Here is a 26,664-nt window from a genome sequence, read left to right on the forward strand (position 1 = left end):
AAACCACGAGCCACTCTAAGGGAGAAAGATGAGGCTTTTTGCTCACCAAAAAATTTACAGCCTTGGAAACCCAAAGGGGCAGTTCTGCTGTCGTACAGGGTGGCTGTAAGTCAGAAGTGACTTGACAGCAGTAAAATTTTATTTGCTTGTTGGTACATGATTCCTCCAGGTTGTGCATTTCAAAATTAAGAAGCATGCAATCTCTCCGTATTCGGATTTCAAATAAGACTATACAGTCTGCATCATTTTGGACTCCCCACTGGTGTGACCTTCTTGCTCTAACTTGGAGTTGTTGAATTTTCTCTGCTACTCCAGAGCATGAACCCTTCTTAGGGTAGGTAACACACGTGTCTCCGATGTTCCTCATGCTGTTCCTTGAAACAAGGAGAGACCCAGAGTGCAGAGGGTAGCTCACAAGCTTTTAAGACCCCAAAGTAGCATGTATACCCCGTTATGCCAGTTGACCCTGAACACCCCCCAGATTTCAGAAAGCATTTCACACAAGAGTTCAGAGGCCTGGGAGTCAATCTGCATTTTATTTTACAGTACATTCATAAATTTCTGCATTTCCAATGTAACTGGATCACATTCGGTGTTGCACTGCTGGTAACAAAATTACACAACTACCCTGGCTTCAAAAATAAGAAAGGGTGATGCACATTAATACTTCTTGCCCTTTAATACTGAAGATAAAAAACGTCACAAAATAAATTCCCTAAAACCACATGCCTTTTACAATCCTGGGTGAAGGCATACTATTTATGTTAAGAATAAACTCTATGGACATAAGTAGAATAAGAAGGATTCAAAGTTTAAAACCTTTAAAACTGCCACCCCCTCCCAATGTCAATTTCCTCTTAGTGGCCAGCTGACACATTTCCGCCTCAATCTTAGAAAGAGATGGCGAAAGAAGAGCAGAAGACTAGATTCTGAAGCTCATGGCTCTTCAGGTGCTACTGTAAAAGTACTCAAATAAAAAGAGCTAGAATTAACAAGGGCTAGCACTATAGGAAGCACCTGCAGAAAATTCGGATTGAATTGTGTCCCCCAAAACCGTGTTTTGCATCCTAGCCTCTATGTCTGCGGCTACAGTCCCATTTGAAGAAGGACTGTGTTATGTGACACAGCCACGACTGATGTAGGGCGAGTTCTGAGCTAGAGACGTTAACAAGCCAGCAAAGCAGAGACAGGGGAAGAGGTGCCAACCCAGATGCAGGCTGCCCAGGAGCATTAGCTCAGGAGAGACAAGGGCGTCCTCCCAAGAGAGCAAGCAGCACGCTCCCAATGTGGACTTCTGGCTTCCCAAACTAAGAAGACAAAAAAGTTGGTGTGTTAAGTCCACCCACCTGTGGTACTCCTGTTAGCGTGGCCCTGGATAACTAGCACAAACAAGGGGTGGCAACATTTCGGAGGCACTGGGGAAATTTAAGATGCACACATTCCACAGAGATGGAAAATCTGGTGTTTCCTTTTAATCATTTTGTTGAGTAAAAACACTATGCTCTATATTCTCATCTGACCCAGTGTAGGGGATACAGCTATCGCCCCCACCTGCATTATTTGCTACGGACTGTTTTACATGGTTACAAGCTAAGAACACAGCTGAGCAGTATTTCCAACCCTTGGAAAATGTAAGAAGGCAAACTGAACTATAAAAAAGACTAGAACAATTTAAGTAGGGCGAAATTCCTGTGTGACAAAGGAAGATGTTATCATTATTTGGGTCTTTTTCTTAAATAGAAAAACGCTGTTATAAAATGTTTTGGACCCTGGTCCAACACATCTGGAATGCTAGCTTATGGAAAATGCAAGCCCCCATCCGGAAAGACAGCGTGCTTACGTAGCACCTTCCTCTTAGAAGTTCAGTGTGCTCAGGTGTCATTATCCATTCGGGATTGAAAAGCACAGAATATGCAGTGACTACCAAGAGACTAGGCTCTTGAACGTATCAGACTCTGACTGAAATTGAGACTTGTATTTGCTGACCCTGAAAGAAATACCACCCCTTTCAGGCCTGAAAAATATGTTGAAAGAGGGAATAAGACACTTCTTCGGAAAGCCACAAAACCTGGCATGAAAAGCCAGAGCCAGTGCATATTGTACAACCCCTGCCGCTGCAGGAAGCCCCCCGCAGGCCGCGGAGCAAGGAGGAGCAGGCATGTTTCTGAAACCAGAGTGACTTACGGCTAACTGCCTCACAGTAAAATTTCACACAGGCAAATGCAGAATAAGTCAACATACAACAAGGTTTACATTTTATCTGGAAATAGGTTTTATGCTTTAAAAAAACTGCGATGCACGCCAACAAAAGTTTGCGATACTTCATGTACAGCAGAAGGAAGGCACTGTTGTCCGCGTAAATCCATTGACTCTGCACGGCAAACCTGAGACGGCACGGCAGCCCTACCTTGGACAGCCTTCCTTTGGAGCTTGCGATCTGTCCTTTCAGCTCAATGATTGCTCTTTCTTTCATACATGACAGTAGCTGTTTAAAACATGTTTCCGAGTGACCAACATCAAAGGGGACGAGGAGGCCGTGGAGAGAAGCACTGCCTAGTGTTGGAGGCCACCAGACAGCAGAGGGCACAGGAAAGGCTGCCCTCATTTCCTCCCGGGGCCTCACACCACCCTGGGGACATAAAATGTAGCAGAAAACTCTGGTCCGTTGACGTTTCTTCCCTCAGTTGTTGCTGGGCATAGACCCAAAGCTAAATGCAGAGAGGACTCCATTGTTTTCAAATGTGAAGCCTCCCTGCTGTTGAATCTTCTTCTTTGCCTCTAGCATTTTCCAAAAGAAAGCCAAAAAAGAAAGGAAGAGTACTTAAGGGACAGAGTTGGAAATACCTCAAAGGACCAGGCTCTTTACACTTAGCCCGAGAAATCGGACTCCCGGAACTACTTAGTCTACCGCCCTGACCACTCTCAAGGGCCTTGTCAGCAGGTATTTTACAATCAGGGAAAAACTACTTGCTAGAAATAAGCAAAATGAAAACAGGTCTCATGGTGACTCATTAGCTCCCCTGTCTCTACTGCCGCCAAGGCCTTCCTGACTGTCATAGCAGGTCTGATACAGACTCTGTAAGACTGACATCGACGCAGAAGTGGAAGAAGCCGAGTTCTACATTCTTGATGCTTATTCCATGATTTTGTAATAAAAGTTTTTTCCCACTAATTTCCTACATGAATCTCTACAAGATAGAATTTCTCTGGCTCAGTGAATCACCAGCTCCTAACACCCAAGAAACAGAAATGGGGAGTATATCTCATTTCCAGAAACCAAGATCCTTATGAGAATTCAGACGGTGCCTTTGGTTGAAATGTTCCGATGGGTGAGTCAGCTGGTAAACAATTCCTCAGCAAGACTCATCCCAACCCTTAGACTCCTTACCTTGGGCTCCAAAATAGGATACGAATGTGAATAAGAACATTACTGTAGACACATATTAATGCACAGATTTTTGCAGTTAAGTTATTATAAGTGATTAAAATGAAGTACAACCATACAATAGTAACAGTTCCTTATTATCTTGAAGGGTTGTCCTCTAGCAGTTTTAAAACAGTATTTCGATGTCACCTGGTTCATTAAAAAAAAAAGGCTGGCTACTGGCCCCTGACACATCCATCCAGTCTGGGAATCACTCTGGCTGACCTGCCACTGTCCTTCGGTGCTCAGCGATGGTGTAAACTTCCTGCAGGGCTCTCTTCTGCTCCTCACCGAGCGGAGCCACCAGCAGCTGGTACCATGCAGCATCCCGATTCTGCACAGCTGTTGCATTTTAGAGATGGTGAACAGAAAGCAAGAAAACAGTCCAGTGACAGTTATTGTTTCAGAGAATAATTAATGGCATGATAAAATTACAATAAAATTAAACAGTGTATGTCTATGTATGTCGATGACAGACACAAAGTGCTGAAACTGATGCAAGCAAAGGATTCTTTTTGAAGACCACTTAAGTACCCAACTACGGAGAGATATCAAAAAAAAGTCTGGGGCATTGCAAATCTCTGGTTTGCCTTATTCTCTGACTCCTGCCTCTGGAGTAACTGTCTTCTCCTCTTACTATAGCTGCTTCCTAAAATTCCGGGAAGCATCTATACTTCTCTGGCATTTGCCAACTATCTCCAGCTTTGGCAGCACTCCTATACCAGGACTTAAATTTGAACCTTTCGCAAACCTTTCCAAAAGCCTAGTGAATTTTTCCCACTGGACAGCTCACCTCAAAGTCAACACCCGTCCACTACCATAGAGTCAATTCTGACTCAAAGCAGCCTTTACAGAGTTTCTGAGACATTAATATTGATGGAGCAGACAGCCTCATCTTTTACTCATCGGTCACCTCTTGGGCTTGGGTCCCCAACCTCAAGTGAGTAGCCCAACACCTACCCCACAGCGCCATTCACCCTCTCTCCCACTCACTGCCAGGACTCAGTGCCGACGCAGCAACCTGCTGGAGGTTTCCGACACTGTCACTGTCCAGGGGAACAGAAAGTCCAGTCTTTCTCCCCAAGAGCTGCTGGTGGTTTTGAAATGCCGACCATTTGTATCGAAGTCCACCTCATAACCACTCTATCACCAGGGCTCCTTTATCTAAAAGGAATTTTACCCCCAAATCCTTTTCTCTCCCCACTTTCAATGCTAACACTATCCATCTTCCAATGAAGACAGATAAGCTCATCTCGTTTTTATCTTATGTTCTGCACATCGAGTCCGTTCACCTACAGCAGTGGTGCTCAACCTTCCTAATGCCGCGACCCTGTCATACAGTTCCTCATGTGGTGGTGACCCCCCAACCATAGAATCATTTTCGTTGCTACTTCTTAACTGTAGTTTTTCTACTGTTATGAATTGGACGACCCCTATGAAAGGGTCGTTTGACCCCCAAAGCAGTCGCGACCCACAAGTTGAGAACCGCTGATCTAAATGTTTCTCTAAAATGCCATCCACGCCCTCCAGGACCTCATTACTCTTAAATTATTAAAGGACAATGGGTCATCCAAAAGTTCTTGGAAAATGGATACTGTGCAAAAGCTATCACCGGGTCACATTCGCCCTTCAGCAGTACTCCCCAGGTGCCTGCAGAAGGGCTATTAAAATGCATGCTCTAAGATCCCAACCAAGGCCTGGAGGCTTCCTTGGCAATTCTGCCGCGTAGCCCTGTCTGGAAACATGCGCCTTGGAACTAGCTCTCCGTGCTCCCGGCTCTACCTGGATGCTCTTCTGTTCCCCACGCTTTCTTTCGGAGGAGCTGTTTCACTGTGGTCTCTGCTTCCATCCCTACCTTCAAACTCCAGGTAAGTCCTAGTTCCTTCCCTGTCTTTGACCATCAGGTCACAAAACTAGAGCTGAGCTTTTAACACCCACAGCACATATATTATCACTCACTTGGCACTTATATTTAACATCGTGAACTTGTCTTCTTTCACATAAAACAAAGTCTGATAACTCATTCAGTAAGTACCTACAGTAGCTCCAGGCGCCATCAAAACCTCAGTATTTGATCACATTTCCCACATTTCTTGCCTGTCTTCCTCACACATTAACAAAACATCACAGATGCAAACAGCGCTGGCCTCCTATGCAGCTTCCCCCTCACTACAGAGACTTTCGGTGCTCCTTTCTTTTGATCTCCAACTATTTTTGGACAATAGGGATAAGATGATCTATTTTTAGACCCTCCATGTTTATACTGTACAGAACAGGTGCTCAATGAATATTTATTGAAAATTATTCCATAAATGGTTAGTAACAAAAAGTAGATTAAGTACCTCAAGATCAAATCCTGGACCTCCCATTTAGCAGGAGCAGGAAAGTTGGTTAACTCTTCTGAGCTACTATTTCCTGTCTATAAGTATATCACTACCTTTCTTATTTTATAGTATTTTTGTGAGAATTGTGGGAATAATCTAATTGAAAGTTCTAATGACCCGTGGCACTTAGATGAATTTTCCTTCTTTATATTTATTTTTCAAACTCATAGCAAAACTATAGGACAGAGTAGAACTGCCCCTTTGAATTTTCGAGGTTATAAAACTATGCGAGTGAAAAGCCTCATCTTTCTTCCTGGGAGCGGCTCGCGGTGCGAACCCCTGACCTGATGGTGAGCAGCTCAACGCAATGCCCGCAACAGTATCTGGCCCTCACTGAATCAGAATGGATTCAATGGCAATGAGCCTGGCTGTTTGGTTTGGCTTATGTATTTTTCACATTTAGTGAAGAGTTCTTTACACAATCCAGATCCATAATAATGAAACCTCAAAAGTATTTGGCAAAAGCAGCATATACAGCAATCAAAATAAACACCACCAGCAAACTCACTGCCACAGCGTCCGTTCTGAATGACAGCAACCGTCTGGGGCCCTGTGGGCTGGTCCAGTGTGAGACTGTCTTCAGAGCAGCAGGCCGCCTCATCTTTATCCAAGAGAGCAGCTCGTTGGCTTGAACCACTGGATCTTATGTTAGCAGCCTGATGCTTAACCTGCTGTGACACCAGGGCTTCTTACAGAAATACTAGATGATTTTAAAAATGGTAATGGACTGTACCTTTGACAGTAAGTTAGTTAGCTCCCTATACTTTATATCATTCACCAAAATTAATTCAGCACATATGAAAGATCTGGGGGCAGGGGGAGGACCTTTTAAAATGTTAGAAGAAAACAAAAGAAACAAGATCTTGAAGTGGGAAAGGGCTTTCTAAAAATAACAAGAAAAGTTGGTTGCCAGAAAAACCTTCATTACAAACGTCTTACTAGTTTACCTTTTAACATGAACTGCTCGGAGGGAGAGGCGCAGTTATGCTCGTGGACGGCTCGGTAAACGGCCGAGAAGCACTAGATCACAAGCCGCCTTTCCTCTTCCACCTCAAGCTTCTCTCTTTATGGACAACTCAAATACTGCATAGACTCCCAGATTATAGCACTATACTAAACTTCAACAAAAACAGCCTTTTTATTTTCTTTAATGGTATTTGTTATAATATTAAATAATGTCAACATGCCTACTGCCTTGCTACTAACAATAGCTTATATACAAGGATACTCACGTTACCACTGCTTGTAATAGCAAATACCTGGAAATAATCTTATAAATCCAACAGTGGGGCAATCATAAGTTATATTTATAGGTTCTGTCTCATGATAATTTCCTTATTAATATTCTCTTACCATTTTCTATTAAAATTATTTAATGGCAATGAGAGTGTCTTTAAGGAACCTGGTGAGACAACAGGTAACAGCTTGGCTGCTACCCAAGAGGCTGGTGGTTCAAACTCAAGTGTCTTGACGGAGAGAAAAAGCTCATGGTCTGCTCCTAGGAAATAGTTCTACTCTGTCAACACAGGCTCATGCTGTTTTTCGTAGCAGAATCTCCTCAATGGCACCAAATAACAATGTAGTGATTTTTGCTATATAACATTGTCAAATTAAAAGACATGCTCTTAAGGCAGCTGAACTTCTGGTTCCTTGCCATCGAATCTATTCCAGCTCATAGTAAACCATCATGACTCACTGTCATCGAGTCAATGCCGACTCACAGTCGACCCTATGTAAGAACTGCCCCTGTGGGTTTTCCAAGGATTTCCAAGACTGTAACTCTTTATGGAGTAGAAAGCCCAGTCTTTCTCCTACAGAGCCACTGGTGGTTTTGAACTGCTGACCTAGTGGATTGCAGTCCAACACGTAACCAGTATGCCACCAGTAGAACTGCCCATGAGAGCTTCAGAGACTGTAACTCTTTACAGGAGCAGAGAGCTTCTTCTTTCTCCCATTCCTTACTGTAGGTTGTGTGAATTACTAATAAGCTTATGGTCACAATTTTTAAGCAACAAATGCCTAGAACAATGTGTTTCTTTCTGTAACATGGCTTGACCATGAATAAGAAATATATGCAGATAGACGTGTCTGAAATTATTTTTTCGCGTGAGGCCATCTCTTAGGTTCACCCTATCATTCTAAAGTAATGAAGGCTGCTGGGATTGGGTTATGCCTGGATGGGTGTTTTATCCTATTATTCTTTATTTGGTGTAAAATGATGTTTTGAGGTTTCTATCATAAAAAAAGTAACAACATTTTTTTTAAAGTCTACTTCAATTTGTGGTATGATGTAAAATAATTTTTAACAGAAGGAGATGATCAAATTGTTCAGAAAAAAAATCTGAGGATTCAAGAAATTAACATACTTAGCAAGGCTTGTGCAAAAAATTGATATTCATCTACACTATTGTCAAGGTCAAGTGGGGTGCTGAATCCCTCCAGGGCCGTTTCTTCCAACACTTCTTCATCCCAGTCATCCTCCTCCTCCTCTTCATTATCACCTCTCCCATTAGTTGACTGCATTGCTTGAGCAGTTACATTTGTCTCCTCTTCATCACTTGAAATTTCCTCTGTGAACCCGTTATGATTAAAGAGAATTGAAACACAATATAAAACAGAATGATAAAAGCAAAACAAAAATTGTAAGACTACTCCTCATATTTATTATAGCTTGCTAAACTGAGAATGACTTTTCTCTCTGACGGTAATTTCCCACTATCCCTAAATCTGTCATCCAGCTGGACTTTGCTATTCAGTGGTTGTCTCATGCATCAATACAAGAATTTTACATAATTACAGATTCTCTATTAGCTTCTCTTTGTTAAATAATAATAATAAAGATATGAAGTTATTGGGCAGTTGTCAGTGCGTGTGTTGTCCATAAAAGTTTTCCAACAATTAATTTGATGCTGAACTGCTCGGGAACACCCAAATGAGGAGGCCACTTCTGCTAACAGAACTAGCAAAAGCAATGTAATGCAAAAATAAAAAATACAAGTCATTACAACATGTGGGTTGAAAGGTTAAGAGCTGAATTGCATTATTAACATGGATTCCATTTGTGTTCTGTACCAATGTGTCCCCAGCAGTTGAACCAGTATAACTAGCCATAAATAATAAATATATTAAGAGGAGAAATAGTCATCTCAAACCAGACAAAATTAATCTAAAACTCATTCTAGTCAGCAGAACATAGGGAGGCCCCTGGATGAAACAGCAAGTTAGTTCTAGGAATAAGGCAAGAAGACATAGTGCAGACCAAGTACAAGAGGAGGGGGAAAGGAAAAGAAAACAGGGTACAAGTATAATCACAAAGATGATTTTTAAAAACTTGAGGATTAAGACGCAAAAGTTTGGAAAGTTTCCTTGCAAACCATGACTTTTTAAGCTAATAAATAGTAAGGAAAACAAAAAAAGAGAGCATCATAACAAGAATATAAATTAGAGTATATTCCATAAAATATATCTTATAATCATTAATATAAACCTCCTGAAAAAACTGTTAAATAAAGTACCTTCTAGTAACAAAGTCTACAAAGAATTCAGGAACGAGGCAAATGAAAAGTTGTACTTTGGGCTGGGGGCGAGGGAAAGGGAGTTTACAACTCCTTGTACACAAACTGAAATGATGGCAATTTAAATACAAAACAGGTTAAATCTATGCATGTTAACACCATAGACTCTAGCTTTAAAAGCTTATGTTTTCCAGGAAGGGTTCTGTTTTTTTCTGTTAAAAATGTGTTTTAAAATACAAGAGGAATAACTCCATTTGCAGTTGAATAATGCTACTTCCTGCACCCAAGCAGGGAGAAGTTTTGCAATCATATTACATAAAATAAAGCTTTAATATGCTTGACTGAAATCTTACCAATTCTTGAATTAAGTACATTATCTTCATTTATGTACTTTATTCTAAATTCATAAACTTTAAACACAAATGTATCTCTCAATTACAACCTCTGATAATGAGCAACTTAAAAAACCTTTAAAAAAAAAGGCATTCAAAAAATAACATAAAAAACCAGGCATTCTTCATTAATCTGCTATGCCAACACTACGGTCTTGACCTGATGGTTTATTTAAACTGCAGACCAGTGACTTCTCTGAGCTGTTAGTTCAGAAAATGTAAGATACCGCATTGCTAACTCCCCATCAGGGCCATGTGGCTCTGTTACAAATACAATTCCCAATGTGTGACAGCACTCATTAGCTCAGGGAGAACTAATTGGGAATTTAAGTTTAGATGATGTTAATACAGCAGGTTAATATAGCATATATTTGCAGCATGTCAACGAATGTAAAAATGAAAAGGTTTAAGGCTTTAAACAGACTAAAACTAAACAGAAACCCTCAAATCAAAAGCAATCCTAGCATTCAGTATAATTAGAAGACCTTACCATTTTCTTCTATGTCAGCTTTCTCTGCTTTTGAGTGACCTTCTCGGTCTAGCAATTGTCTGGAAGCACAGACTTGCTTTAGGCCGAGGAAGAGGAAAAGAATGGAGGGAACAATCTGTCCAGCCACTGCATCCACTGCAGGAGGCCGGTTTTGCAATTGCAAAAGGATGCTCAGTCCGATTACACACATCTTCCGGTCGTGATGCCTGCAGGTTTTCAAAGGGGAAAAAAAATACGGGCCTGAGAAGTGCAGTCAACGAGAAAACCTAGAGAAACTACAAAGAGAAAACACTCAAGGTATATTCCACGGTTCACTCACTGAAGTGAGTTTTCACGACAGTGAAACTGGCTGGTTTCTCTGGATCTCACAAGTGTCCCACCTGTGATGGGTACAGTTTGGCCGCCTTTCTATCCTCTCTATTAGAGCAAAATAGTTGTGTTTTCCTTTTCTGACAGGTTCCTGTTTTACACCATTTCTGGCTTGCACAGATTTTACTGTATATGAAATCATTTATAAATCAAATCCTGTAAATGAATTTCTGTTGTCAAATCTATGGGAGTCTGAAATTGACATTTAAAACTAAAAATTAAGAATTAAAAGAATACTCTATCAGTGCAATAATTTTAGAACACAGATATGAACAAAATGCTTTTGTGTGGGATTATAAAGAGACTTTTCCCCAGCTTTGTCTCCCCCAAAGACATGCCAAACATTAGGGGCTTTTTGCTAGCATATGGGGGGGAGGTCAGATGCTTACAGACATCCTCCCTGGAGGCAGTCAGTCGCCCTGCCAGGGAACAGGTCAAACCCGCTCAGTGACATCCAAGTTAGGTTGCCAGCCTGAATCTAGGATCCGCCCATCTTGCCACATGTATACCCCCAATCCCTCCTCTTCCTATTGCATGTATACCCCTAGACCACCCTCTCCCATTACTGTATTTCCTATAGCACAACCTTTTCCTGTGATGTATGTCTTCACCTGTAATTAGGGGGCTTGCATGTCCCCAGAGAATATAAAAACCTTGGTTAGCATTAATTATCTCTCTCTCTCCACGTGGACCAGCAAGGAAGGCTGAGGTGAGCATTGCTACCATGAATTGTGTCTGACTCCATTTTTTTTCCTAATAATCATTTTATTAGGGGCTCATAAAACTCATCACAATCCATACATACATCATTTGTGTCCAGCACATTAGTACATATGTTGACTTCATCATTCTCACAACACCCGCTTTCCACTTGAGCCCTTGGTGTCAACTCATTTTTCCCCCTCCCTCCCCGTTCCCCCTCCCCCTGAACCCTTGATAATTTATAAATTATTATTTTATCATACCTCACACCATCCGACGTGTCCCTCACCCACTTCTCCACTGTCCGTCTCCCAGGGAGGAGGCCATATGTAGACCTTGTCATCTGTTCCCCCTTTCTCCCTCACCTTCCCTCCACCCTCCCAATATCGCCACTCTCTCCACTGGTCCTGGGGGGTTCATCTGTCCTGGGTTCACTGTATTTCCAGTTCCTATCTGTGCCAGTGTACCTCCTCCAGTCCAGCTGGATATGTAAGGTAGAACTGGGATCATGGTAGTGGGGGGAGTGACTCCATTATTTCAGTCTCTCTTCTATCCCATGCTCTCTAGGACTTTACTCTAATCTTTACTTATTATCGCTGTACAATTGCACCTACCGGACCCGTGATGATGTGCTAGGGGCTGGATTCCCTTTGCACTTTTGTAGTGATTTAATTATTTAATGGGAGTTTATTAATTTTAATAAATCATATTTATTGGAGGCTCTTACAGCTCTTATAACAATCCATACATCAATTGTGTCAAGCACACTTGTACATATGGTGCCATCATTTCCAAAACATTTTCTTTCTACTTGAGCCCTTGGTATTAGCTATTTTTTCCCCTCCCTCCTCCATCCTGCCACCCTCGTGATCCCTTGATAATTTATCATTTATTTTTATTTTCATATTTTACACCATCTGCTGGCTCCCGTCACCCACGTTTGTTTAATGAGCTTACTAGAATAAACAGAATAAACCCTACGATGAAGTTATTATATATTACATGCTTCCACTATCCTCTTCATTAGCATTGCTTAATTCATTACAGTTACTAATGCCATAGAAGTGTGCTAGGACCAGAACTGGACCAGACTTGGTCTTTTCATGCATGCAGCACATAACTATCAGGGCGCACCAGGTGCCACTTGACCATCGCAGTTGAGATGCTTAGTGAAAGGAGCTCTAAAGAATCCAAGGAAGCACAGGTGTGATGCCAAGCGCATTCAACAGCTTAGAGAGCTAGCCTTTCTATCTTTGGAAATTGTGCATCGATGCCAACAGAGACATAAGCTTTTCAGCTGCCCAACGGTGAATGACCACATCTCTACCTCCTAAATCTTCAACACAACTTATTTCAAAAGTATGTTTCTCCCTTTCAAGGCTTTAAAAGGAAATCTCAATTAGGGGCAAGGCCCAATCTCCTACAAGCAAAAAACGTAATGTACCCACAATTCGTAGCCTGGAAATACGACCTGTTGCCACCCCCATTCTAAGTCTACCATCCTAATTCTGACCTCCATCCCCTCCCAACTATGAACAGTAAGTCCTCCTTTCCACAAATATTTCTAAACAATGCCTTGCAAGACTTAAATAACACGTGTTCCCAATGCTTTAATTAAAGCAGATGTCAAACTAGCTCAAATTCTAGCATAATGCAGTCACTAATATGAGGCTTCAAGGGTTCATGGAAAAATAGAAGTGAACAATAATGAAATTTCCCCATGAACTTTTGAAAATTCCTCCAACTCCTGCCCGTACGTTTTAGAAGACTTCCACTACTTGGAACGTCCCTTTCTTATGGGAGAAAACCTGTGGAGTGCCTCACAGAAGTCAGCGCTCCTACCAGGCCAGCAACTGGGCCAACACTAACAATCTCTCTGTCCCCACAATAGAGAACAGATCCGCAAAGGGTGAAACATCCTGAAACAGCACCCATCACTTTGCCAGACTGCTGCCTTCTTCCTTAGGAACCTGATTCCATCTCAAATGTTTTCAACCACACACACTTGCTCGTCATGAAATCTTATGGACACCTAATTCTTGTTGCCTAGAGATATAATGATACACATAAGGCAAAAATGTGTTGAAGGGCAATGTTTAACTTTCAGACCCTGCATTCTTTCCACAAGATTAGAACTATTAGAACTAAAACACATTCTTAATTCTATATAAATTGTTAATCATATACTAAACATAATGATAAATATGTAAACATTAGGTTTCTGCCATGCAATTAGGTGCCTATTAATAAGTTAACTTTCCAGAAATAGAGATGTGGTATAAAGTTCAAAAGACACTTACCCAAGAAAACAATCTGTATCATTCATCCACTGATTTATAAACTGAACAGTTATAGGCCCAGGGTTGTGCGGTAAATGAGTTTGTTCTAATGTGTGTAGCAGTAAATCAGGGTTGTAATACAAGGCAGCAATCGCTACTTGAAGACACATGGTCCGGAGCTCACTAGTTTTGACACCTCGGGTTAATCTCTCCAAAACAAGTTGAACAAAGAGTGGAATGCACTGGAGGAAGAATGAGAGAAAGAGAGTCAAACACACAGAACACCCAAGTGACTTTTCCCCAAGTGACTTTCACAGAGGGCCAAATACTGGCAAGACAGAGTGAGCAATAAAGAAAACCACGGCCCTCAAGTCCACTGGACTCATGGAGACATTATATAGGGTTCCCGAGGCTGTAACAATCTTTATGAAGCAGACAGCCTCATCGTTCTCCCACAAAGCAACTATTAAGCTTGAACCACTGACTTGGCAGGTAGCAGTTCAACACTCACCCCACAGTGCCAACAAGGCTCCTAACAATTACCTACCAGCATTTTAATGAAGTCTATGAAACTTCTGCTTACAAAATAACTTTTAGCATTATTAAGCCAATTTATATTCTCATTAAAACTGAAGAGGTAAGAACCAAACTAAGCCAAACTCATTGCCGTGAGGTCAACGCCAACTCACAGGAACCCTAAAGGACAGGGTAGAACTGCCCCCCATGAGTTCTCAACACTGAAACCCTTTACAGCAGAAGAAAGCCTGTCTTTCTCCCCAAGAGCTGCCATTGGTTTTAAACTGCCAGTCTTGCAGACCAAGCTCCATACAGAGATTAAACAGCTCAAAGGTGGTCCTACAGGGCACTGTCCAAAGTCGCCTTCCTTTGCAAATACAAATGAGAGTTGAGAAAGACGGAACATGGAGTCTACACTCTAAAATGAGGACACAGCAATCTCAATGTTTAAGGTAAACTACTAGAACAGGGTTCTCCTTATATAAATCAAGTTGGAGATAAATGAACAGAACTGATCCTGAGCCTGGTGTGATCAGAATTTTAAGAACTTCTGTTGGTCTACATGAAAGAAGAAAAAGACAGAAGGGGACAGGCAGACTCAGCACATTAAAGCTAGGTCATCTGATGTAACTATTGACAATGTTACTACAAGTGTGGCTCGTAAATGAAAGCTCAATAGAGCCATTATTAAAAAATTATACAGCAAAATACACAGAGCTGAGACAAATCCACAATTATACTTGAAAACTAACTTGCTTCTCAGCCACTGAACATCGTATCACAAAAGTGTAAATAAATTATCTTGTGAAAATACTTTTTGAACTGATCAAGAGAAATATTTCTTTTTATTTTTCCTTTTCTGGTAGTTTTAAAATTTCTTATTAGAAAAGACCACCAGGCGAATCTAAAGAGCACACTCAAAACTAAAGTGCACATACACATCTCTGGGAACCCAACTGAGTAGAATCTGCACATTTATCATCGTCATTATTTTTAGTGATGACTACTACTAAGTGCATTTTTAAGTATTAAAAGTAACATTCTATTCTCCTGAGTATCCTCTTCTCAGCTAGAATGCAACGTATCATTTTCAGATTGTCTGTTTCCTTATTACTTACAAAGATTCACACCAGCAGGCAAAAGCTTTTACATTCCTATCATAATATAAACAAAATGTTAATCAGCAAATACATTTTAAATGTAAGCATCACGTAAGACACCACCCAATGTGCACTACCTGATCAATCCCCCTTCCTTTGCACTGAAGAATAATGACTTCGAGGAGTTTGGCTGCGTGACACTCTGCATCTTCTCCTGCGTCTCCAGACAGCACCTGCAGTCATCAGAACCACGACGTTAACGAGCCTGACGGGACGCTATCATCCCATAGAAGAGCAACCCCCGGAACCTAACTGCTTGCTTGAAATATTCTGCGCCGATCCCAAAGAAGGTCAAAACAGCAATGTCTGCCTTTCTGCTCTAACTGCTCATGAATAAAGAATAATCATTAACATATTTGACTTTGAATTAATGAAGCACATACACTATCCAAGTTAACTGGTCAGATAAACAAAGTCTTTCATTAAAGGCTTCAAAGCAAGAGAACACATGAAAGTAAAAGAAAACTAAGTAACCTACCAAAATAATAAAACAAATGCCTTATTGTTCCTTTGGAATATTTGTCCTTATACACTCATTGTTTTCATAATAACCGTAACTTTATATATATATTACACATTTCTATTGCGTCACATGAAAAATTAAAATTAGAATTTTAAAAATGATAATTGGATTTCCCATAGACCTTCTGATCATGTAGGTCAACATTGTATGACAGATGGTAGAACAAAACTTCCTAGACTGTTACCCTACTGTCAAGTAACTTCAAGTAAAAATTCTCTGGATCTCTGATGGCATAACAGCTAGATGCTTGGCTGATAACCTAAAGACCAGAGGTTCAAACCCAGCAGCTGCTCCTCAGGCTTGAAGCCTTGCCAATCAGCTTCCATAAAGGTTACAGTCCTGGAAATCCAATGAGGCATTTCTATTCTGTCCGATAAGGTCACTAAGAGTTAAAGTTGATTCAGCAGAACACAACAATATACCATTCTTTAACGCACGTTTTTTATTTTATTTTAAAGTTAACTTTAAAAATGTAAATATTCTCCCAGTATTCAATAGGTAAAGAAAATAGCACATTGGTTTATTTTATGTGGTTGTTATATTTTATTTTACAAGTAATACTAATTAAAAATATTTACATACCTACTTTTAAGTCCACAGTTTAGCACTCTTATTTGTATGGTTTTAAAAGTTATAGCACAAGATCTTTACATTAAGGATTGGGGTGGGGGGGGGAGTTAAGATTTCCATTCAAAACAAAGCCTGATATATTATACACATGTTTTTCTCTGCACTTTATTTTAAATACATTAATTTCTTAAACGATGCTCATTTTTTTCATCTGGTGGTAAAATACTAGTGCAAACTTTTCATCAACATAAAGTTTACCACAGATGTAAATAAATTTTCCCAATTGAAATGGCACTTCAGGTACCACTGAATTAAATTCCTCAACTCAACTTCAATGAAAAAGAATTGGTGGTTCACGTTTATAAGCAAAATGTAAAACCCTATAACATCACCTACATCACTCCTTACCACACAAACTTTGAAAGAACCAGAGACCCTTTAAGTACACTAAGCTGGAAAGGCACATGGGCATGTTTTGTTGTTGTGTTTACATTTTAGAAATGTTGCCACCCCCACTCAGTACCCGGTGCAGAGATGGCACCTGTGACTCTCGGGGTCGACAAGAACATTACTCAAACTCAAGGAAGCCAGAAGCCAATATGGAACTGCACAGTCACAATGCACTTTTCTTCATGCATCCTTGTGTTTCCTAGATATTGTTTTCTAACATGCACTAGAATACATAAACCTGTATTCTAATGATTTTCATTTGAATTTACAATAGGAAAAAAAATTGAGGAAGAACATGAATGCAAGCAGCCAAAGCAGCCTTGTGGGCCTTAAAATGACGCCCGTTGACAATCAGGGTGATGTCAGTAAACCAGTCCTGCTCCCGCTATTCATTCAATCGGTCCAGGATCATTTTGTGATGTTCAGGACATTCCTGAAGGCATTCCATCATCTCTTCAGCCTTCATGGCCGTCGTGCTGCTTCAGGGAAGGAGGAGCGGCCGAGCCTGCACGTCACTTCAATGCACATGTTCTTATGCATAAAACTTGGAATATAGCTACATCATAGAGTTCTGAAAATAGTTTCTTACACTAGAATGTATTTACATTAGAAACTAAGTAACAAGGGTCTAAACACAAGGAGAAAAAAGACTTTACCAAAGCAATAAGGTGAGAATAGAAAGTATCAAATTTTAAAATGAGGTAACATAAAAACAAAGGACTAATAAAGCACACAAAACCTTTGACAAGCTTACTTTTTAAAAAGAAAAGTGAAAAATATTAACAGGAGAGACAACACAGATGAAAGAGAATACTGTTATTTACCTATTTGAAAAGTAGAGAAGTGTAATTTCCTAGAAAAACACAACTTTTTTGGAAAAACACAATTAAAAAAAAAACTTTAAAAACTAAATGAAAAGGAAATTCCAGATAATTATGACAGACTGAACACTCTTTAATTTCATTACACCTCAAACCCCGTTAAAATGGCCATAAAGGTATTTTAAAGGCATAAGGCCACAAAAACAGAGAAAAGGAAAAGGGCAGTAAAAATTTCCAGCAATAGGAAAAAGAGCTGCAAGACAAATGGATTAGTGAGAACTGACTTAGAAGAAACAAAAAGCTGAATTGTAAGCAGTTAAGTGGGAGCCAAAATCAACTCAGTTTATCTTTAGGGTGGTATTTCCAGGTCTACATTCTAAATGAGAATGGGCTCTCCATCCATCCAGCCCTGCACTGCCGCTGTGTTTTAGAAAAGCCCCCTAATCTCACTGCCCCCATCTATAAGCTTGGGGTTGTGGGGAAGTAAGAACCTGGATGTAGGTGTAAGCAGCCTAGTCTCAACACTTGTGACCACAGAGATTGGAAGATCAGCTCTCGTGAGAGAAGGCTTTCACAGTTCCAAGATAGAGATAAAACCTATTATACATTCTCCGGATGGAAACAGTTCTCTCCACAAATGCCCTTCTTTAAGATGCTAATATAAACTGCCTTTCATGGGCACCTGACTTTTCACTACTGTAAGATGCCTATCTTTAAAAGCAGCAAAGTTCTGTTGGTCTTAGCAAGCTGTGAGCCAGCTTCTCCTTTGCTTATTAGATGCTAGTTACTAATCGTGAAGTCCAGATGTACATAATTCTCCAGGAAACAGGCTCTTCGCATATACTCGCTATAAGTTACTTCCTACATACGACTGGTTTCTCATACATACTGTTGCGAATATGCTTATCTCTACAGCATCCTGGGTGTGCTGTTTACTATTCTTAAGAGCGACTGTTACCATTTGTTCACTTGCAAGCCAGACACTTCCTTTGAGATGTTCTCCCAAAGTCGTCAGGTTAGCTCAGGTTCACACTTTGTCCAGTCTATTGTGTAAGTGCCTGGTGGAGGTCTGCACACCTCTGCTGTATGTTCTGTTAAAAAAATTCTCTCCACTCCAACCTGGGAGGTGAGCACCTGGGCCCTATCTTTTCTATCTTATCGTTCCTTAATTGCAGAAGCCACTCCTAAGGATCCTTCCAACTGTGGGGCAGAATCCCACAGGGATAATCATAGTACTTACCTTCATCAGGATATATGATACAGAAAGTAGAGGAGGGGAAAATCACTCTTTTCCCAAACATTACTTTTTTTTTTTTTTTTTTAACAAAAGGAAGGGAAACAATGTATGTTTTAGAAATTAAGACTGTGGTCTAGAACCAAACTACTTGGGTTTCTGTCTGGCTGGAACTGATAGAACTATGTGACTTAAGGCAATTTACTAAGTCTCTGGTAGAATTTAGAAATCGTGCCTTGGTTTCCTCATCCATAAAAAAGGGAGTTTCTTTTTCTTTTCCAAGATTAGGAGTTTATTAGTGAAGTTAATGGGTTCTCAAAGCTCTGTCAATTATTTAGACTGAACAGTCTCCAGTGTTGTCCCCCACAGCACTGTGGATCAGTGAGGGTTCAGTCATGCCTCATGGTGGGCTGGCCCTATGGTCCTCTGTGCATGTCTGCTCTGAGCAGGAATATTATCCTCAGGGCTTGGTGGGCCAGGATATGTTCCCCTCCCTCTCCAACCCTCTTTGTTTCTCCTGTGTGCTCTAATCAGACATGCTCCTCTCCCCAAGCTGTAGCTTCAGTGCTGGGGCTTATAAAGATTAAATGAGCTAATATCTATAAAGTGTTTAGGAAATAACTGAGGTAGGCACATGCAACTTTCCTCTAGTTCTTAAATGCTTCCTCCCTGCCCCCCCTCCGCCACTACCATGATCCCAATTCTACCTTACAAATCTGGCTAGACCAGAGGATGTACATTGGTACAGATAGCAAGTGTAAACACAGGGAATACAGGACAGATGACCCCTTCAGGACCAGTGGTGAGAGTGGCGATGCCCGGAGGGTGAAGGGAAGGTGGGGTATAAAGGGGGAACCGACTACAAGAATCTACGTATAGCCTCCTCCCTGGGGAATGGACAGCAGAGAAAGGGCGGGGGAGTTGTCAGACAGTGTAACATATGACAAAATAATAATAATGTGTGAATTATGAAGGGTTCATGAGGGAGGGGGGAGTGTGGAGAGAGGGGGGAAATGAGCAGCCGATATTAAGGGCTCAGGTGGAAGGCAAGGGTTTTGAGAATGATGGCAACAAATATACATATGTGCTTGACACAATGGATGTATGTATGGATTGTGATGGGAATTGTATGAGCCCCCAATAAAATTAGAAAAAAAAAAAGAGTTCAATCAATGTGGTAGTTACATAATCTGGTGTCAATTTAAGGATTAAGAGTGCAGGGGTGGAGTCTAGGCTGTCAATCAGGATATAGCCAATGATTTCTCTGTGTGGGCATGGCCTTTCCCTAAGGATTCTGGAAATTCTTGGAAATTTCTTCCTTGGAGGCAGGAAGCCTCTCTCTCTCCATTCACTCCCTGGGAGACATTGCAGCTGACAAGACACATGGAACTGTGCTATCGCCCAGAGATGGAGAAGTCACATGGAATACCCTGATGCAACAGGACCTTTGAAACCGGAGAAGTCACATGGAGACCCCTGCCAGTGCTGAGATGCTTACAATGCCACTGGATCCAAAGACTTTCTACCCACTGGCCTGTGATTGTCTTGCATTCAGCGTCATTGTATGTGTTTCGGGAGTCTGAAGAGGACTTTATAGATTGGTTTCGGACATAAGAGCTAATATCAGACTTATGGGCTTAGACTGGACTGGGTTGGGATGCTTTCTTAATGTACAATTACCCTTTATATAAAACTCTCCCTTATACACATATAAATTTCTATGGATTTGTTTCTCTAGTCTACCCAGACTAACACAATCAATATTAACTATTATTAAAACTAACACTGTATATTATAACTATTAAGTATAGAGGCTTCGTTATGAATATCAACGTTATGCAAAAACTCAAGGAAATTTTGAATTAAGAAGATAATGAAAAAGTTCTGGGAATTTTTTGAAGCTTCACTGCATTTGTCACAACATAGAGCAGCTATTAGGATTAGGATGGCCTTGGGTTCGTTTCTTTTTCTTTTTTATTAACATTTCATTTTTATTCTTCCTCTGCTTCCCCTTTCCTTTAACTAGCAGCTATCTCTGTAACCTAAAAAAATTAACATCGCCAGGCTATTATGACATAACACACTGGGTTATCACAGACTATAATGAGTCTTTAAAGATCACTATTCACTGGGACAAAGAAACGTAAAGAAATTAAAAATCAAGGAAACAAGGAGTCTAATGGACCACATAAAGTACACTAGCTTGAGACCAGAAGGACGAGATGGTGCCCAACTACCATTACCAACCATACCAATCAAGATCGTAATAGAAGGTACTGGACAGAAGGGAGAAAAATGTACTACATGATTCAACGTCATTTAAGAAACAAAACAAATCAGACATACTGGTCTGATAGTAAATGGTAGAGATTATGGTCTTGGCCCGTAGACCTAGACCCTTCAAAGCTAGAACTGAACTCACTCCCAGAGATCATCTTTCAAATAAACAAACAAAACATTTTTCAACAAAAAGAAAAAACAATGGCATCAAGTCGATTCCAATTCACAGCAACCATACAGTGCTTCACACAAAATAAATCCTTACAGGTAGAATAAATCTCATCTTTCTCCCACCAAAAGGCTGTGGACCTGAACCACCAACCTGGTGGGTTAGCAGCCAATGTCAAAACCACCAGAACGTCTTAGCCCAACAATAGACAGCCCTACAGAATGAACGGTAACCCCGAGAAAGTGTTTCTCAGGACAATCAACAAGCTCACGCAGGCAGCCTGTTGGAATGCATAGGAAAGAAGGGCAAATGGAATTGGGGACCCACAGACGCAGTTGGAAGAGTGCTGCCACATTGCAACTAAGGCACGACCAATGTCACAAAACAAAATGTGTCTTCAAAAGTAAAAACGTGTCTGAATTGTGGAATGGAAAACTAATTAATTCTGTGAACTTCCGCCAAGCCATAATAAATGCTCCCTATGGCTCCCGCCTCCAAATTATAGCTATCCAATCTCCTCAGTTTACCTGTAAAAAAGCGATGTTCTTTCCAAAATTTCTACTGTCTTTAAAACTGACTAGGCCCTAAACTAGACATACTGCTATAGGTTCAAAATTGTTAACAATCCTAGCACACATCTCTTCAAGTAAGGAAAATGGGTTGTTTACCCCAACTCTTCGTAGAGGTAAAGTGTTTATTTCTGGCTACTTGAGAGTTACATCTACCTGCCAGCTTTATGAATACATTCACACATCTTTATGTGGAAAGCTCTGTATTTACGGATATACAGACACTCATCTAGAAGAGAAAAAAAATTCAGTCATCAGACATTAATTTCATGATATATCCTACAGACCAAATTTAACCTGTAGCAAAGATAATGTAGTATATAACCATGTTTGTATGTAAATATAAATGTATGTAATTACAAATCATATTTTTATTGAGCTGAATGGTGTTTTCTCCTACTATTACATTTTTGGACTTAAATCTATTAGTTTCTAACATATACATCCAATTTCTTTTTTTTATTCAATGTTATTACTTCACAGATTTCCAAACTTTGTGATATGTGCTCAATCTACCTAGCACCTCACTTTAATCAAAGAAACTAGCAACAAACAGCTATAAAAGTCGGTGAGGATGAAAGGAAGTGAAAAATGTATGGCAACCACTTTGATAAAGGATATTAGCCTGACACAGAACCTCTACCAACCTTCCTGTGTGAGGGCAGATGGAGGGCTACCTTACGCCAAGTTGAGCCGGTGCAAAAAGTCCACACGGACTGCCCTGGAGGTTGATGAAGCTGGTGGTGAAAGGGTAACCAGCCATGTGAATGATGAATATCGATGGGCAGGGGTGGAACACCCCAAGATCACCATCACCACCTCCTGAGATCCCAGTTCCCGCAGGAGGTGGGCGCGCTAGTGCCAGCCTGCAAAGCCCATGGAGTAACCAACCTGCCGGTGGCTCACCAGCCCCATGGATGCCAGTGGGGCTTATTGCCAGCCACCTGCCGTTCGGCCCCACCGCACACTTCACCCTGCAACGTCGTCCTGCCGCAATGGCATCCCTGACCTGGGCACAGTGTCAAAAGCCAAGGCCCACTCATTGGGCGCGGTTTCTCCTGCCGCATGGGCAAAGGGAGCTCTGCCATCCTGAAATACGTGCTCCCGGTCCCCAAACATGACAGCCACAGGGGCATCACTTTTGCAAAGAGGATGGCTACGTCTCGTTCCGACACGGCACCTACAAGGTGGACCGCCACTTGTGAGCTGACTGAAGTTGGACCTCGCACTGAGCTAAAGTTGTATGTGATTCGCCTGGGCGTGTTGGCACGGGAGACAACGGAGGCTGAGTGGCGCTGGCACGCGTACACCCATACTGCACGCAAGAGGGTCTTCTGGAGTGCTGACTGAACTTTGTTTATTGGTCACAGACGGGGGCTTGCAGCACAGAACATGGGACTGTTACAGACTCGTGGACTTGTAGCCATGGGTTCTTTTTTTTGGTAAATCATTTTATTAGGGGCTTGTGCAACTCTTATCACAATCCACATATACATCGTGAGCTATGGGTTCTTTAGGAAGAATCAAAATAAATCCTGTCTGCCACTTAAAAAAAAAAGTGGTGAGCATTATTAAGCAAAGTAGACAACATGAAAGTTCCAGATTTCAACAGTTGCAAATATCCAAGTTCCATTTGAAAATACAAATGATAAATGTATTATGATGGGGGCAATTCAAAACTCAATGCTTAACAAATTGAAAGCTTCTGAAGTAAAATGTCTCAAACATTCACAAGAACTACACAACTGATTAAGGCATACTTACCTTTCTACACATTGTAAAAAGTACTTCTAAATGCTTTGGATTTGATAGCAAAGTATTTGTATCTATTGTCACATAATTATGCAGGAGAGGCATCATGTCTGGAAAAGAAATTTAAAATCCTGATGAGAAATGAGTAACAGGAGTAGAACTCAATTATTCCCACTGAAATCACACTTCTATAGCAGTCATACATTGATATTCCCTTGCAACCAAGCCACAAAATATTAGAAACAAAAGTGGTTAAATCTACCTTACTTATAATTGAGTAAAATGTGAGTCAAAAAATTAGTATGCTCAGTATTTACTAATTACTTTGAATATTTTCTTCTTCATAGCATTCCTCACCATCTGTCACACAGGTGACAAATGTCCAACTCACAGACAATTCCTACATGCCCTTTAATATTATGTCACTCTTACTTTGAAATGACTGAGCCCATACTGACAACAAATTCATCACAATCACCTATACTTGCTGCATGTGCTTTAAAATCACTAAAGGGGATTTCCTTCTTTGCACCTGTATTCTGACTGGCTTACAATTTCTTAAAAATCCAGTTAAGAAAGGCTCTCATTTATACTCCAGGGGCTGCCTGTACTGTGTATATTTTCTTGCTTGTTTATCTGAGTGCTTCTCACCCTTCCAACTCCCTCCACTACGAAAGGGCAAGAGCTGCCTATATTGTTCATTATTAGGTCACATAGCTTAGACTACTACTTGGACTATGGTAGATAGCAAAAAAAAAACAACACAAAACAATTATTGAATTACTGCAGAGATATACTCTGGCTGAAAACTAATTTAAGACATAGTAAGAAGTGCTGAATACCTTCCATTACCTACACACCTAGCATGGAGACATACTGTTACATTAGCCTCACCTTTACTGGACAGAGGAAAAAGGACACTTATTTTCTGATTATAGGAGACTCATATGTCTTTATTAAAATTGGCAAAAGAAATAGTATTAGACATACAAAAGCAAAAATACACTAAAACCATACCTGTGAAATATTCAAAACAATCCTGCTGAAAAACTTCATATAATATACCTAAAAGCTGCCACATTTGAGGGGAAATACTATGACAAGTTAAACTATATGCCAGTGAAAGAATTTCTTCATAAAATTCTAGAAAAGAAAAAAAATTCTAGTTAGATACTAGGAAACAGCAAAAGTTAGACAAAGACCCTACAGAGGAAGATATAGGCTACATATTCATGCATATCCCCCATTTCTAATGTACTTACAAATATGTACATTTTTCCACCAGTATTAGAAATGCATGCCCAGTTTTCTACTAAAGGGAGGGCAATAAAAAGCTTGGGGCTAGCGGCTCTCAAGTAGCAGCACCTTTCTTGAACCTTGCTCTGCATACTACAGTGCACATCTGCCTCAGGCACCCAGTAGCAGGGGCTGCTATCTTCAAAATGCTTGAGGACTCTGGAAAAGTGGCCTCGCCTACAAAATTCCCATCATCTAGCCCTGGTTATTGATTCTATTCAGAATTGAGGCACAACAATAGATAAGTAGAAAATAATTAGTTCATTATTTCTGACATGAAGTATCCTTTCATATTTTTCAACCTCAGCTTGAAGAAACCGTATCTGAACTTCACACCAGTTCTTTACTTCTCAAAATCTGTAATTTAAAATTGCATGTGCTTTTAAAACTCCCAAGACAGAAACTTTCTCAACAGGTATGTTCTCTGTTAATCTCTAAATGAAAATGCAGCTCACACCTAACAAGAGAAAGCAAAGGACCCTGGTAGCACTGCTGGGAAAGCATAGACTGCTAACGGCAAACTGGTTCACCCCGCCGAGCTCCGCACGGGAAAGATGGGCTATCTGCACCCGGAAGGATTTGCAGCTTGGGAAACCCTGTATCGGGTCCAGTGAACCGGACAGCGTGAAAGCAGTGGGTTTGGTTCTGAACATTACCGAGTACAGCTGATTCTTGAACAGCGGGACTGTGAACTGTGCAGACCCATGTGACCCTGTTTACTGCAACACCATTAGCTTTAATACCACCACAGGACGCATAGGAAGTGCCACTACTGTTGCTGGAGATATTCCCCAGAAAACTCATGTTATCATGAAATCGATTTGTGTAATATGTACCATAGCTTCAGGTCTGCAGTGTGGCTGCTCGCCATTTACACTAAATCTATCATCCAGTTTATGGACCATTAGTTTTAAAAAAAGAAATTGATGGGGGAAAGAAGAAGGAAAATACTGTCTTAGAATTCATTCCAACTCACAGTGACCTCTAGCTAGGGTTGCCAGGACTGCCACTCTTTATGAGAGTACCGCCTTCATCTTCCTCCCACAGAGCAGCTGGCGGGTTGAAACCATTGGCCTGGCAGTTAACAGCGCAATGCCTCAGCCACACCACCACATCAGGACAGAAACTGTGCTTTTTGCGAGGCACCTTTTTATTTCATACTGAGACTGCAGCTTTATGTGGACGCAAATCCTTATTACAAAACAGGTGCTCGTCGACTCTACTTCATCAGTAAGGCTTCTAGTCAACAGTGGACTAAAGTAGTTACGTATCTGGGGAGCCAGAAGTTACATGTGGATTTTCAAACTGCAGGCCACCCTGTCAGCATGCCTGACCTCCACCGAATTCAAGGGTCAATTGTATACTCAAAAATTGATGAGCATTTCAGGTTCCCTTTCTTTAAACCAAAACCAGATCCCCTGACATCGAGCTGGCTCCGGGGTTTCTGTGGCTGTAATGTCTGATGTGAAACACCTCCTCCTGCTCCCAGAGCAGCTGGTGAGTTTGCAGTCAACAGTCCAGCATGGGCCCAAGAGCACCGCCAGGGCTCCTTCTTTTTCTCTCGGGAGCCCCATGGGTTGGCTCTGAAGAGTTGGAAACTGCACCTTATGCTTGTCAAGTTAACAAAAATTTACATTTTTACTCAATTTACCTTTGTAGCCAGCCTTTGAACTTACCAATTACATGCTTATGTAAAACAAGATCAATGATCCGTAGACAGATATTCTCCAACTGCTGAGTAACCTAAAGACCAATTCAAATACTTAATT

General features: G+C 40.9%; 1 protein-coding gene and 1 pseudogene across 1 annotated transcript in view; one reads left to right on the forward strand and one right to left on the reverse strand.

The window, feature by feature from the left end:
* Positions 1 to 515: 515 nt before the first annotated feature.
* IPO8 (importin 8) overlaps positions 516 to 26,664 on the reverse strand; it is an 87,231-nt gene continuing 61,082 nt past the window's right edge. The window contains exons 17-25 of the mRNA XM_004700002.3: positions 26,572 to 26,638; positions 24,617 to 24,742; positions 23,612 to 23,709; positions 15,309 to 15,404; positions 13,577 to 13,797; positions 10,206 to 10,411; positions 8,175 to 8,378; positions 3,650 to 3,766; positions 516 to 2,778 (exon numbers count right to left, since the gene is read on the reverse strand). Of these exons, the coding sequence (XP_004700059.1) occupies positions 2,681 to 2,778; positions 3,650 to 3,766; positions 8,175 to 8,378; positions 10,206 to 10,411; positions 13,577 to 13,797; positions 15,309 to 15,404; positions 23,612 to 23,709; positions 24,617 to 24,742; positions 26,572 to 26,638 (1,233 nt within the window). The 3' untranslated portion in view covers positions 516 to 2,680. The remainder of the gene's footprint in view (positions 2,779 to 3,649; positions 3,767 to 8,174; positions 8,379 to 10,205; positions 10,412 to 13,576; positions 13,798 to 15,308; positions 15,405 to 23,611; positions 23,710 to 24,616; positions 24,743 to 26,571; positions 26,639 to 26,664) is intronic.
* On the forward strand, positions 22,422 to 23,197 carry LOC115869095 (annotated as a pseudogene).

Source organism: Echinops telfairi, unplaced genomic scaffold (assembly GCF_000313985.2).
Source record: "Echinops telfairi isolate 266 unplaced genomic scaffold, ASM31398v2 ScPeMD7_21;HRSCAF=78, whole genome shotgun sequence".
NCBI lineage: Eukaryota > Metazoa > Chordata > Mammalia > Afrosoricida > Tenrecidae > Echinops > Echinops telfairi.